This window comes from Cyanistes caeruleus, chromosome 7 (assembly GCF_971803275.1).
Source record: "Cyanistes caeruleus chromosome 7, bCyaCae1.hap1.1, whole genome shotgun sequence".
In the NCBI taxonomy this organism is placed as follows: Eukaryota; Metazoa; Chordata; class Aves; order Passeriformes; family Paridae; genus Cyanistes; species Cyanistes caeruleus.
In genome coordinates this window covers 4,319,186-4,334,785 of record NC_141707.1, presented here as the reverse complement: position 1 = coordinate 4,334,785, position 15,600 = coordinate 4,319,186, and the positions used below count along the sequence as shown (strand labels likewise).

The 15,600-nt window shown below is 43.2% G+C and overlaps 2 protein-coding genes across 4 annotated transcripts in view; one reads left to right on the top strand and one right to left on the bottom strand.

The window, feature by feature from the left end:
• The window catches only part of AGAP1 (ArfGAP with GTPase domain, ankyrin repeat and PH domain 1), a 301,042-nt gene extending 287,588 nt beyond the window's left edge, over window positions 1-13,454 (bottom strand). For 2 of the 3 annotated variants that reach the window (XM_023930576.2, XM_086898932.1), the window contains exon 1: window positions 13,151-13,454. In XM_023930576.2, the coding sequence (XP_023786344.1) occupies window positions 13,151-13,313 (163 nt within the window). In that variant the 5' untranslated portion in view covers window positions 13,314-13,454. The remainder of the gene's footprint in view (window positions 1-13,150) is intronic. The other variant, XM_023930573.2, reaches the window with a different exon arrangement.
• TRPM8 (transient receptor potential cation channel subfamily M member 8) overlaps window positions 12,903-15,600 on the top strand; it is a 120,944-nt gene continuing 118,246 nt past the window's right edge. The window contains exon 1 of the mRNA XM_086898933.1: window positions 12,903-12,960. The gene's annotated coding sequence lies outside the window, so the exon portion shown is untranslated. The remainder of the gene's footprint in view (window positions 12,961-15,600) is intronic.

Below are 15,600 nucleotides of genomic sequence, written 5' to 3'. Positions count from 1 at the left end.
ACTGTGGATGCCAACAGATGAGCCACTGTCACTATTACAGAGGCAACATTTTCAAGATGCTAACTGTACTATCTCCTAAAACTCAGGCTTTATGTTCTGCTTTAAAAACTGGACTAAAATTAGACTTGTCTAATCTTTTGCTTTTTTTATTTGAGTCTCTCTGGGATGGTAATACAACAATTTGTCAATACAAAATCTGGAGGACAGTTCATAATAAATAGCATCCTGTTGCCATCACTGCTGCTTTTCTAGACCTTTATATAAATTTCCATCAGGCATCTTCAAGTTCAAGCCACTGCACTTGTTCTTGATTTTAGTTTTTAACACTTGAAAATGTAAGAAGTGCCTGTTATGCCCACAGGTCATGATTTTCCTCAATCCAGAGGTGATCCTCACAGCAGACCTGACACACAGCCCAAGAACCCAAGAGCAACTAAAACAGAAACCAAACCAAAGTCACAGGACAGCAGAGGGTTTTTCTGGCACCCTGAAGTGTTCTCCACACACTATTCCCAGTGAAACCTGGACCTTCATCCCTATCCAGGGAATACATTACCCTGAGGACAATAAATGTCCTGCCTCTACTGACATACCTAGCCACTAACAGCCTTTTTATTGATGTCATCAAGTTCTCAGAGGCAAACAAGAGGCAGATGCTGAGACAACAGACACAGTTCATACTCACAAAGAACACAGATTTATACAACTGTGTTCATCCTTGTTTGTAGCAGGTTGTTGTTCTAGATTTTTTTTAAAAACTTACAGCATCAATGATCTTGTTTGAAAAAGATCTAATCACATTTGTAATTGGATCTCTTTATCCATATTTAATTTCCCTAATGTGGCATCACTCACCAGCTTTTATCAAAATATCACTACCTCTTACCTACTAGGCAGTATTTCCATCTGCTGAGTAGCGAAACAGTATGAAAACTACACAAAACCAGCTGCAGAATGCCAGACAAGGAGGAGAAATGTCTCCACGTTGCATGGTAACACGGGCTCCTCTGACAGCACCTTTCACTGGAATTCAGGAATACCAGACAACTTCTAAAACACTCCAGTGCTGCTTTCTTCCGAGATAATGTTATTTGTATTCAAGCTTCTAGCAGGTAGCAGCTTCAGCCTGAGTACACCACCTTATTTACATATTAATTTTTATAAATCATCATCTGAAACACCATCAGAAGCTACCTGTGGCCCTACAAATTATGACCAAATTCATTTTCCCCATTTATCAACTGAGTTTTTAAAAAGCTATTGGCCTAGTTAGCAAATCAAGGGATATAAATGTGAGCTTTAATTTTCACAACATGTCATTACCTAACAACAAGTAATCCCTACAGGGACATATTTGCACTTTTTAGGTCACTGAAGTATTTTGCCTCTTGCTGTTGACAGGCTATATTCAAATCACAGCCAAACACCTGTATTTAAATGCCTTTTGCTTCCAAATTGACTAATTTCTTTCAGCTGTCTGTAATCTCATTTCAGTGTTTGCTGTGAGAGCAAGCCAGTCAGGCTCAAATTAGAAAACTTGATATGATTAAAGTGTCTAAATCACCTTGAAATATTAAGTTTGAGATAGATTAATGTTCATTTTGTCAAACACCCACTTTAATCCAATATGTTACAGAAGCAAAGCAATCCTTCCCATTCACACAGAGAGCAGCCTGTACAATTCCCAATCTGCTCCCTCCTGAAACAGCATTATTGCATTATTTTAGGAAAGGTAAAAGTCACGTCTTTAGACTACTGCATTCCATAATATAACTTCAGGATTTTCCCTGTTAGTCTAGAAATACAAAATCTCTCCGATTTATATTAAACTTCATTGGTTTGCACAGTCAAAGCATATATCCTCTACCAGAATCACAGCAAAATACCTTCATTATCCCAACACTGCATGAATATCTCTCTCTTTTATTTTCCTTACATGTTTTCCCACTGCAGTTTCTGCTGCGCTGACATCACCACCAATCCAAATGGCACACTTTGTTTTCCATTACCTTTTAAACCTGCACAGATCAGTATCCTACATATTCTGCATCCACCATATACGATAACCATGTAAAAATCATTGCCATATAGATGACAGTAATTTTCCAGCTCAAAGGGGGATGGGGGAAAAAGCATGTTCTGGAATATTTTTTCAGCTGTTGTTTAAATCCCACAAAGAACAACAATGAGACTACATGAAAGCCACTGAATTTCCCCTCTAACATTACAGTGACTAAAATGGACCAGCATGTGAATTCAGCATTTAAAGCAAAATAGATGCCGCCAATTGTTTATGCTTTTTCTGCAGACCAGTTTTAAAACACATGTAATGCTCCATCCTAAAATCTTTTGTCAGATAATTTGGAGAGGATTAGCAAGTGAGCAATTAGTACATGCAGTTCACATCAACTACCACGCCAATTAGCATCATAAATCAAACCAGCAACCCTCAGACTGAATCCTATTATGCGGGAAGCAAGATGTTCCAGTAAGCAAAATATTCCCAGAGAAGTAATACCTTTCTGGAAGCCATGTAGGGCTCCTGACCTCAGCTAAAATACTACTTTTATCAGATATTAAGCAGCTACCAAGGCAGGTGTGTACTGTAAATATTGATCACCTGGCATGCAGATGCTGACACACATCCCTCCCTGCAGCTCAGAGGTCACACACCTGGGTATTCAGCTCAGCTTTTGCCTGCAGCAAGCTGTACCCCAACCTCCTTAAATTTCATTTTCAACTAAGTCAGTAGCCAGATCCTTCCATCCATAAACTCATGTACTGTTGTACATCCAGATGCTATTAAATGTCACAACCTCAATAGCGGTGAGGCATTTTTGAAGCTTAATTAATGCAGGTTAAAAGTAGACTCTTATTTTGCACGAGAAAAATAATGAAACAGGACTAAATGGATGAGCTGCCTCAGGGCATAGGAACGTTTTCTTCAGCTTGTTTCTGCTCCTCCCCGCTTTCATTTACTCTGCTCCAAGGGTGGAACTACAGATTGCCATCCAAGTAGCAGAACTGCCATTGAAAGAGATAAACCACTCCAGCAAGGTCCCACCTGCACTCAGGCTGCAGCTATAGATTTCTGCTGTATTCAGAACATACCAGCAGAACTGTCAATTCTTACAGTTTCATCATCCATCATTTGTGTCACCACTCTGTGCAGGGGCTCAGAAGCTGGCCCAGGGACCCACAGAGATATTTCAATCTCAAGCCTCAACAGCAATCCAAAACTAATTTTACAAAGCAAAACTATTACTCAGCTTTATTCACAGTAGAAAGAAAATAATCCTATTAATTCTTTAGCATGTATTGAAAAATATGAACAAAGCTTTACTACAAAAGCACTTTAAAACTCTGCTGCATCATTGATTTTATGTTCATGACAGCAATGGTACATTATATTCCTTCACTGTCATTATTTATTAGCGTTGATAGTTGACAATTGTACCCTTGGCAGCACAACCAATAACACCTTCTGGGCAGAAAGAGAGATGGTGCAATTCACAACAAAGTGATTTTTATTATCAGAATCCTCACAATCAAATACCCACATCTGTTAAGACTTTCCAAGCTATTATTCTAGTTTCAGTGCTAAACAGTGATCCAAATCAAAGATATATGGCCCATCTTTCTCTCTCTCCATATTTGCTTCATAACATGCCTCCCACAGCAGCAGATATTAAGCTGTCTGTCACTTCAGTGATAGTAAGCTCCTATCTCTGACTTCTGATTATTTCTTATCAGGCCAAATTTGTCATGTCACACCACCTTACCTAAATATAAACACCTACCAGGCCTATCCATGAGCTGTACAATGGTTGCGACAGTTTACTACAACCTAATATTAGTTAATGTTTTATCTTTCCACATCAGGAAGAATTCAGTCACTGAAGCCTAACTCAGATCATTATGTAAAATTTACAAAAGAAAAGACATCAGTATTCAAACCTAAGAATCCAATGGCAGCTCAATTACTCCTTCTTACTATTCCTGCATTACTAAATGGAATGAAATAAGTTTCCAAGAGATTCTTTGCACTCTGCAGTCAGGCAGGCACGTTTTGAAAGCAACACAGGTAATTTCCTAGGCCAAGTCTGTGACAAGAAGTGCCATCAGTTCCTACTGCTCTAAGTTGGCTTTATGGATTTCTTGGCTGCATTTGTGTGCTACAGCTGCCACAGGAAGGCTGAGGGATGACCTGATTTTTCCCTTTGACACATGAAAATTACTATAAACCTTCAAGTCATCTCAAGGAATTTCACTGAATGAGTAATTCTGGCTGTAACAGTGTAGAAAGCAGGTGGGAAAAGGACCATACCATCAATTTGCACCTGCTAACCTAGCTCAAAACTGCAGATTTAAACTGCAAAGCCACAATCATTTTTATGCTTTGAGAACACTCCTAGATCCTTTCTATAATGCATTTACATAGCTCTAAAACTACCCTGCCTAAGTTTCTGGGCAAACCTATTTAAGATTGTTTCCTGGACCTGGACATGCATTTCAACTTCATGTTTCATGTTTATCAGTTCATTCACAGCCTTAGTCATTTTAATCTCCTTCCTCACCTCTCTAGTTATGGAGCGTTTTCCTGAGTTTGGCTGGTGTATCTTTGAGGAAATTCACTGCTGGATGAAAAACAGCAGCTATCAAAACACTGTCTGATCTTGCATAGCAAGGTCACCCTCCTGAACCACAGGATCTCCTAAACGGGAATAATCCTGATCCACAAGGATCACAGAGTCCAATCCCTGGCCCTGCACAGACACCCCAACAATCCCAGCCTGTGCCTCCCTGGGAGCCTTGTCCAAAGGCTCCTGGAGCTCTAGCAGCCTCGGGGCCATGCCCCAGCACCCTCTGGGGGAAGAACCTTTTCCTAAAATCCAACCTAAACATCACCAACACAGTTCTGTGCTGTTAGAGATGCTGTAACAAAGGGTTCCACAGATACCAGGGGAAAATTCAGGGCAAAGAAGAAAAACAGAAGAAGTAAAATGACCTCAACACATAACACTAAAACTTTCAAGCCCAAGATTATTCTAACCAGGCATAAAATTTCTCATTTGTCCACACACTGGCCATCTCCAAATTCATGTGCCAGGCACCTGCATTGGGATGCTGCCCAAGTGATGCAAACAGCTCTCGGCACACAAGGCGTTAACTCAGACACACCAGCGCCTGCCAGGTTAAATAGGATCCATTTAAATGATTGCTGTCTGGGCATCTCAGTGCCATGCTTTTAGCATATTTCCTCTGGAGAGCATAGTTGCTGTGATACCTAAAAGACAGGCTGCCTGGCTGCTCTCCTGAGCATGAGAAGCTCAAACAAAGATCAGATCTCTCACATTCAAACCTAATGTATCTGCACAACCGAGCACTGATGCTACAAAATCCTGCAACAGTCACTGACTGGCTGTGTCATTCCTCCTTCTGGTTATGTCTGAAAAAGACAGGTGTAAATTATAGAAACAATGGTAAAATTAATTGGCAATTTACTAAAAGGAAGAACATCTGTGGTTTCGGTTTAATAGAAAATGTAAGCACTACCAAGTTTAAGTCGAGATTTTGAGTTAAGTCTTGCTGAACATTGATTTGGTCTAACCCATAAACAATCCCTCAATCCCTTTAAAAATAATGAAGAAAAAAAATTGAAAAATTTAAGCTTCTCACAGACAAACACAAAGCAATACACCCAAAGCTATAGATTCAATTCCAGCATTCCTCAGAGTCCCTTTGCTTGCCTGTATAATTCTTTAGGATAAAAGGGAAAATTACCAAACAAAGTAACTGTCTCATCATTGGGTTTATATTTGTTATCCAACTATGTAAACTAGTAAAGCTACAAAGGAAACACTGAAATTACATCTTTCACACAGATCAACCCTGTGGTTTTAGTTCTGGCTTCCTGAAGTGGTTAACTGAAGCTTATTTAAGCAATAAGAAAGAAAAGTGAAAGAACAAGTCATTCTCTGGTTTAGAAATGCACCGCTATCTTAACACCCTGTACCACTATGCAGGCTCCAAACAGATTAGTCAGGATCCTGAAATTGCATTAATGAGGCTGAATGTGCACATTCTGATTAAGTAACACACCTGATTCCACCCACTTAAGAAAAAAATTATTAAATACTTCCAAAGTGCTTTGGAATTGCCAGCTGCCCACAATGGACTCCACCACTGAGGAAACCTTAGATCATCACTGTTTCCATCTTGGAACTAAAATTTAAAACAAACTTTGTAAGAAATCATAGATTCCCGGTAGCCAAAATACATCTAAGTGAGATGTTACCTTATTTCTAACATGGACTTATTTCTAACAAGATTTATGCTGCTTTTATAACCTTAGCACAATTACAAGAGAAGCACAAATTAACTGCATACAACTTCAGTTCAAAAACTACTAGGAAGTAGTTGAAAAGTCTCTCCTTACAGACACAGGGAAATACTAAGTTAAAACAAGCCTCCTTTTCAGTCTCCATTGGTTCAGAAATCACAAAAGTCTTTACATCAAAAATCAGCAGCATCCCAACTTGTCCACATCTGGCACTGTCTTTGCTCTATTTCATGGTGTGAGGACAGGCAAGAACACAAAAGAGAAGCTGAGCCATAGTTCTCCCTCAGTACAGGTGACACAAAGTACAAACAGTGCTTGAAGGCAGTCAAGGACAAAAACTAAGATAATAGAAGACAAATCTCTTACTCCCACAGACATTAGGATTATCCAAACTATTGAATATACCACTTGCTGTCTCAGAACAGAAAACTTTATCCACTGAAGATTACTAAGCAATCATTTTGGATTTGTTCCACAACTGATGTAGAGCTGTGTATATCAAGGTCACACAGAAAACCCTCCACGTGGAAAATAACAATTGCAGAAAGGGATGTTTGAAATGCACATTGTCAGCAAAAGGTTACACAGTTGAGATGCAACTGAGTTCTGAGATTTCTTTGGAGCTTACATTACCTTTTCTTCAAAGATTTGCCCAAAATATCAACACTACCATTCACCTTGCTTATTAGTAAGGACAAAACCAATCCTAGTGGTGACACAGTAGAGAACAGAGTATTCCTGAAGTCTGGGGAGTTTTCAACTGCCTGGCACCACTCCAGACCTCTCTCACTAGACAAAAACAATGTGGGATTTTTAAATTTCACTTACAAACATACTGCAGTCTGACAGTTTTAAGTGCATCCCTTAAATATTAGCAATTCATGACATACCTCGTATTCTCACCTCAGTTTTCACATCATGACCAAAGATACAAATGTATTCCTTCAGGTGGCAAAGTTAAGGCTAAGACCACGGCCACTTCAAGCGCTGGAAAAGAAGCACTTGGAAAATAAGTCTTGTGAAGACACATCTTGTGCACCGATGTCACCTTTCAGAAACCACAATTGCCATTCTGTTTACTGCTCAGTACAATGCAGAACACACAGCAAACAGATTCCAAAGTGTTTCCTTTTCCCAAGTGCTTGAGTTGAGCAAAAGCAAATCCAATGTCCTATCTGTTGCACTGCTGAGTGTCCCCTCTTAGGGAGTAGGACTCATTTGCCAATTTAAATAGAAATAAAAACAGTGACATGTATACACAGCAGCACGAACTCTTGTATCAGCATTATTGCCTGCTGCTTTCAACTAATCCCCCAAAGCAAACGGTGGGAGAAGGCTGGCACGCTCCCTGAAAACTCTGAAGTCTCACAACACATTTGCTCCATCAACATCAGCTGATCCACAGCAGGTCTCCCTTTCTCCCCCAGGGAATGAAGTTATCCTCCTAAGTTAGTGGCTTAAGGCTTTCCTGTAACTCTTCTGCGCTTGCTCAAAACCATCTGATATTCAATCACGCAGCTTTTGCAGCAAACAGCAATGGAGCATATAATTTAAAGCCAGAACAAGACATTCCAGGAACTTCAGACAACTATCAAACCCAGTTTTTAATTTACCATGCAAGTACAGTTAACATCAAGCATTTGAATCTTCTTGTTTACCCACATGTTGGAGTCTGCTGTCTTCCACATTAAAAAGAAATATCTTTTTATTTGCATATGAGCCATGTAAACATCAAAATATGGGCTGCATTTGACCAATTTCTTCACATTTGAAGTCTACAAACAAGAAGAGTGGATCACAGAATGGTTTGGTTTGGAAGGGACCTTCAAGATCATCCAATTTCACCTCTTCCATGGGCAGGGACACCTCTTGCTATTCCAGGTTGCTCCAAGCCAGCCTGGCCTTGGACATTTCCAGGGATCCAGGAGCAGCCACAACTTCTCTGGGCACCCTGTGCCAGGGCCTCAGCATCCTCAGAGAGTTACCTTTGAGCCAGGTTAAGAGCTCAGGGCACAGAGGTGCACGTGCACAATCAGCAGAAAAGGGCATTAAGAGACTTGTCCCCAACATGTTGCCCTGGCTGTTACAGGAAACAATCCTCACCCGAGTCACCAAACACTTACTGTGTTTATGCAAGCTCAGAATTCACCTGGATACACTTACTCACCAGCTATGTGGGCAGATTCCCCATGCCTGAATCACCCCGATTTAATCCCCCAGCAAACCAACAAAAACAGCACATTCCCATGCTCTGTTGTTCTCACCCAGAAATCTGAAGCAAGATGGCTATTTGGAGAATCAGACTGATCCTGTCAAATTACATCCTTTGAGCCACAGTTCCACCATGCAAACATAACAAAAGCTCGAAGAGGCCAATTATAATTATGGTTTCAAGATGCAATTGTCTTATGTGTTATCTGGGGGTTTCTTCAGCTCTGGTCAATGATGCCTAAATATCTGAACTATGCCATCATTCTTTTGATGTATTGAAATAATGTAAAAAGTATTAGAGAATCCCAGAATGGTTTGGGTAGGAAAGGACCTTAAAGCCCATCCAATTCCACCCCCTGCCATGGGCAGGGACACCTTCCACTCTCCCAGGTTGCTCCAAACCCTGTCTAAACTGGCCTGAACAGTTGTAGTCTTGTATTTCCCTAGAGGAAACAATGGTTTTGCAGCACATGCATTTTTCAAGTAATTTATCTCAGCCTTCAACAGCAACAAAAGTGTTAAGACACTATTGCTGCCTCAACTCCAAGACTGAGTATAACTCCTCCTGTAACATTGTTCTCAACATAGGCAATACCAGCATTCAAGAGGCTGCAAAGTTGGAGAGCTACAACAATTAGACACCTCTAAGCTTCCTGTACTTCAGGAGTTTTTACTCTACCCAAAATTGCTTTATTTTCAGGAAACAGTACTTTTAAAAATGACCAGAAGGAAAAAAAAATAAAACAAGGTTTGTATCTTCTCCCATTTTCTCCCACTCATGCATTTCCCAGTGTATCTTTGTACATTTAGAAATAACTTTCTCAAGGCAGTGCAATCTCATATTTTCCCTAAGACTTAGATTATTTCTTGATAATCACCTAATAATCATCACTTCAAAATTAAAATTAGCATTTACAAAATGCTTTTTTAAAATTTCTTTTTAATAGGAAAACTAGAATAAAGATCACAAAGTGCTCTGGAACACAGCAATTCATAACTACATAACATCTGGTATGGCATTCTTACCAATTAAAGTAATTATTTCCCTTTAAATGAATAAATGAAAACTACTTGAGATGCTCAACACCTGCTGCACCAGCATATTAGTACTAAGTATATTAGTATCTTTATAGACTATTAATAATGTGTACATCATCTTGGTTAAAGTGTTTTAAAGTCTTTTCATGAAGGATTACAAATTAATGTTTTCACCATCTTTCCTTGGTTTTCCATATGGCAAAAGTTTATAAAAATATAATGCTAGTCTCAATCTGCATTGTGAGAAACTGGAACTGACACATTCAGCTATTACCTACCCTTGCAGATCACCACACCATGGAACCTCGAGGTATTTTCAGTAATCTAAAGACCACTGAAAGGAATTCATATTTTCTCTCCCCATTTCTAAGCACACAATATACTTCATATAAGAAATGTTTAATGTTGATCAAGCAGTGACAGTGTGAACGTGGGAGGCAGATTTTACTATGGTAAAATCTAAGGCTAATAATATTAATTAAACTGCTATTAAACAGGCATTATGTTAGCACCTTTATCCACTGAGGAAAAACTAATGAAGCACTATCACCCAGAACTGTTTTATCCAGTATCACACGTAACTCAGAATAACACAAGGCAAGAAATCCCTGTGCAAAAATATGGACAAATGAATTTAGGACCCAGTTTACCACTTGCTCTCTTCATATTAGACAGCAGTCTTGTACTCAAATATAAACAACCCTGCTGAAAGGGGAGTTTGAATTTCAGGTTATTTCAAGTCTTTTGTCCAGCAAGTATGCCTAGACACTCCTATGAAGACCAAATGTAAAAACTCCAAACGTAGAAAGAAAGAAAGAAAGAAAGAAAGAAGCTTTACATTGCCAATAAAATCCAGGGCTGGAAAGGCAGTGCCACTCTACGTAGAAAAGAAAATTCTCAGAATCAGTATTAGCAACTCCACTGAAAGTCCCAAATTGCTTAAGATTCAAAGCATGTTCTTCTCCAGAGCTGTCCAACCTCTCTTGAGCAGGAGAGTATTAAGTAAGCTGTTCAAGGAGCACACGTTGGTTGGAGCTTATGTTTAAAGCAGCCTGAACTAACAAGTCTATAATCTTCTCTTTACAGGGTACAGCTCTCCTTGCAGTGGAAGGAACTCTTCCAGGAAGTCATTTGGTATTTTCTCACAGCAGCCAACCACACCACAATTCCTGTCAGTGAACCTCAAGCACCCTGAGGTTAAAAGACTTTGTGATTCGGGGAGTATCAGTACAACACTAAACTCTTTCCAGCAAAATTGGAAGGCAATCACCACAACCCAAATGTCTGTTTTTCTTACATGCAACACATGGCACTACCACGAGGATTTAAAAGCTGCTGTCAGAAAGAAAAAGTTAGCTAAAGGAGGTTTACCAAAAATACAGCCTGGTGGAGCTGTAATCTAAAGGAGTGAGGAGTTGTTGCTTTACCACAAGCTCTTTAACTATTCCATTTTTAAATATTTAAGAAGTAGTCGAAGACATACAATACACTCCTTTTCTAGATAAATCGTTCCCATCAATCACAGCTACTGTTCTCATGACTCAGTGTCCAATAAAAGTTAGCAAATTATCTGTGAAGGTTTTACTCATCCTCTCAGCTCTTGAAACATGTTTTTAGACTGCTATTTCGGTTTTCAAGTCTTTGTGATTGACAAATGAGCTGAGCCACAGTTAGGTAACAGAAATCATTAATACATGAAAAGACTAACACAAGTCACGTGCTAAGGAGATAACTACATCCAGTGCTTCACATCCTCCTCCCACTTCCACACGAGCCTGGCACATCACTAGCACCTAAGTATCTTACTCAGAAACACAGTTTTACCACATAAACAAGCATTAATTACCACTTGATAAAATGCTCTGCTGAAGGCATCGTCTATCACACAGAAATCCAAACAGCAGCAGCACAGAGAAAGGGACAGTGCTTGTGCCAGAGTCTTCCCACCAGATATATTCACAAATTTTAATCTCCTCATCAGAGGAAAGAAAAGACAAAGTACCCCCAGGAGGGGACAGCCAAAGAGCATAACCTCAGTAGTGACTAATAAAACAGAATATACACAAATCTCTACCACACACTTGGTCAGACATGGATACTGAGTTAGGGACTGCTCTGCAATAAGTGACAAGCACTGCCAGCCTCCCTGCCACAACACACTAAACCCAAAATGTTAACTGCAAGAACCATGACGTCTGTCTATTCAAGCTCCACTCCTCAAGAAGCACACAAATAAATCTTTCAGGCAACAATCTCAGTAGCAGCTTTTCCATCCAGACTTTTTGATTACACATCATTTAAAGACCAGCTAGGCCACCATCACAAAATGGTTTTAGGCAGCTCTGTTTCAGCAGCTCTACCTCACACTCTGCTACCCTGAATCCCATCCAAAATAGCGACAGGATACTCCAGTAGAAAAAGCACACGACGTGAAGCTCAGCAAGTTATCATGCAAAACAGGTTGCAAATTTCTCCACAAAATACATATTCCTAGCAAATACTCTTCGCTCTGTTCAACTCCACCAACAGTTAAGGAAAAATATCTGCAGACTTCCCTACGCTGGTGCTTTCCTTCCCTATTTTGTGCATCCTAAGCAGCTGAAGCCTCTGTAGTGCTCCTGCGGGGACAGACGCACATAAATCTAAGCTTAGAGGGCTGTTATCTCCATCTTGCCTCCCGACCTGTTTCTACACTACGGTACAGACCGATACCGCTCCATAACCCAGATGCACATCTTGTTTACCCACCTCACACCACCAAACCACAGCCCACACTGTCTCCACCACATGCTGCAGGGAGCGCCGAAGAAAATTTCCTTTTCCCGAACCCTTCTGCAGGCAAAACGAGCATCATCCTTCCCACCGTACCCCAGTCCGAAGGAGCCCGCTGCTCTCCCGCACAGCAGCAGCGGACGAGTAGCAAAAGAACTTCTAAACCCCACAAATCCCAACTGAAGGGCCACCCGGGGCATGGGGACCAAGCCGGAACACCTCCGGCTCCCTGAAAACGCCAGCCACGAGGGGTGGAGGAAGGGCAGGCAGCCCGGAGCGGGGAGGCGGCTGCTCCCAAGGACCCGCGGGCCATGGGCTGGAGGGCACGGGGGGTGCACTGCAAGAGGCTGGGGGAGAAGGAGGGAAATGGGCAGCGGGGAGCAGGACCATGGGCTGGGGGAGATGAGGAAGAGTAGGGCCATGAAGGAGGCGGGGCGGCAGAGACAGGGCTATTTACGGGGGTGGGGGGGAAGCAAGGGAACCACGGAAGGAGGGGTAAAGAACAGAGCCGTGGTCTGGGGGAGGTTTGGGAAGGGATGAACACGGCCATGCGCTTGGGCAGGCTTGAGACGGAGAACAGGACTGGCGGACCTTTGGTACGGGGGAGCAGAGCCGTGGGCTGGGGGAGGTTTGCGGGGCTCAGGGCCATTGGCTAGGGAGGCTTTGAGGGGAGCACAAGCTGGGAGAGTTTTTTGGGGGGAGCACAGGGCTATGGGCTGGGGGAGGTTTTGGGACACCCTCCGCCGCTCGCTCCCTCTCGCCACCGTGCCGGGGCCGCCGTCTCACCTTCGATGGCGATGACATGCTCGCGGATCTGGTTCTGCAGCACGGGCTCCTCCACACGCTCCAGCAGCTCGTAGATGGAGTAGATGTTGGGGTGCACCGACTCGAAGCGCTGGATCTCGGCCCGGATGGCTGCCGAGTTCGCCAGCTGCTGCTGGTAGTTCATGGCGCGGCCGCTCCGCTCCGGCCCCTTCACGCTGAGACCCCCGGGCGGCGGCGGGGGCAAGCCCGGGCCGCCGCCGCCGCCTCACTCACCGGACACCCCCCCCCGCCCCGTGCCGGGCCGGCAGCAGCGCCTTGGCCTCGCAGCGCGCTGTCACTTCACGACGTCGGCAGCGGGGCGGGGCAGGGCCGCCCCCGGCCCCATGGAGGGAGGGAGGAAGGACCCGCACTCCCGGTCGCGGTCCCGCCGCCTCTTCAGCCCCTCACGGCTCCCGGCCCCGGTCCTGCCGCCGCCGCCCCCCCACCACCGGCGCGCGCACACACAGACGTTCAGCCAATGGTTGGGGGCCCCCCCCTGCACGCGCGCGCCCCCGCGGCAGCCAATGGTCGGGGCCTCGCGCCCTCCCTCGCGCTCGCCCCGCGTCCTTCTCCGCTTGCCCCGCTTCACGCTGGCGCAGGCCACGCCCCTCCATATGACGTCACCGCGCAGGCCCCGCACTGCCCCCACCCTCGGGCACGCTGGGAAATGTAGTCCCGAAGGGAGGTGTTGAGGGAGGGTCGGGGTTGTGTCGCTCCGCGTCCCCTCAGACACCCGGGCCGCCCCCCGCCCCGCTCTGGGGACGCGGGGCTCGCCCCCACGAACAGCCGGCAGCGCTCACTCCGCAGGGAAGGATCTGGAAGCCCCACACCGTGGAGCCCTGAGGGTGATGGAAGGAGATTTGTGCCCAAAGTGCGCCATTCACGCCTGGAATGGCAGCCCCATCCCTGGAAGTGTTCCAGGCCAGGTTGGACAGGGCTTGGAGCAACCTGGGATAGTGGAAGGTGTCCCTGCCATGGCAGGGGGTGGAATGGGATGATCCTTAAGGTTCCTTTCAGCTGAAACCATCCCATAATTATATGACATGTCAGAAATACTTACCTCATGGAGTAATGAAGCACTGTTGGCATTGCATAAACGGGGTTATTTACAATATCGGTTGTAAGCCAGCTGTGCACTGTCAGCCACTGACCTCGATTAATCCATTTTTAGGATCAATATTCTATGGCTTTAAGCTCCACAGCTGTGAAACGTGGAGCAAACTTTGATATAGGAAACAGCATAAGGACAACATGGTATAGAATAGCCTCAGGAAAACTATCCATCCATTCTACTGATATATACCACAGAAATAGAGTAATTTTGATAATTTTCCCCTAAAAATGTCTTTATTTGGGTGTAGAGCTCTGGCCTAGGGATGAAATTAGGTGAGCTTTAAGTCCCTTCCAACTCAAACCACTCTTGATGTGATGGTTTACACCAAAAAAAACATAAAAACTAGAGGTGACAATTCAAGCTGTGATATGAGATTGGGGTTTTGGATGCTGCTGGGACTGAAGCTTCCTCAGCACTGGTTGTCTGCTGCAGGAATTGTCTTCTGCTCATTTGAACAGTTTAGGGGGATACAGTCATAGATACCTGTATCTTCTTCCCTCTTCTTTCTTAGCAGGAATTGGTATCATTTTTATGAGCTTTTTCGTTTTTGTTTTCTAATCCTAGGAGGGAATTCTTGAGTGCATAAAGAAAAAAATTTAAAAGGCAGGAAGAATGCAGTCCCTATTTCTACTAGAGAGTGCCACGCTGGGCATTAATGATGCTGATAAAAATTTGTTAAATGTAAGAGGAATTTTGCTTTCATTTACCGTAAACTGTTTGAATAAGCTAAATGCATGTAGAAATCTGGATGAAAGCAATAATTCTCCCTTTTCCTCCCTCTATCCTGATCTGGAGCAGAGGCACTACCTCACATTACTTGTGTTTCAGAAAATGCCAAAACAAGCAGCAGAGCCAAGAGTCAGGCAACAGCCTCTGCTGTGTGTGGGGCTGGTTGTTTCCACTGCTGCCATATGCTTTGTGTTCTTCCAGCTCTAAAATTCATGGAAAACAACTCCCAGAGTAAATGTAGCTGTAAATGAATGCAACTACTGCACACAAATGATTGAAGCGTTAAAACCCTATGTTAATGTAAAGCCTTTTAGTAATATTTTCATCTGTAGTCCTCCCATGAAGCCTTTGCTACCCTGATTTTTTTACTACAGAATAAATCTTGTGTAAGCTTTGTAAAATCACAACAAAATATAAGCTACTGTTTCAGCTTACACAGATCTCTCGTGTAAGAAGACCTTAACAATAAGTGGTATTTTGCTTGTGCTTGCAGCTGAGATTGGCCTGAAATGCTGCTAGTGGTGCACAGAGAGATGCTGGATTCCTCTCTTTGCTCTCAAACTCTGTTCTGGAGGGTCTGGCATCCGCA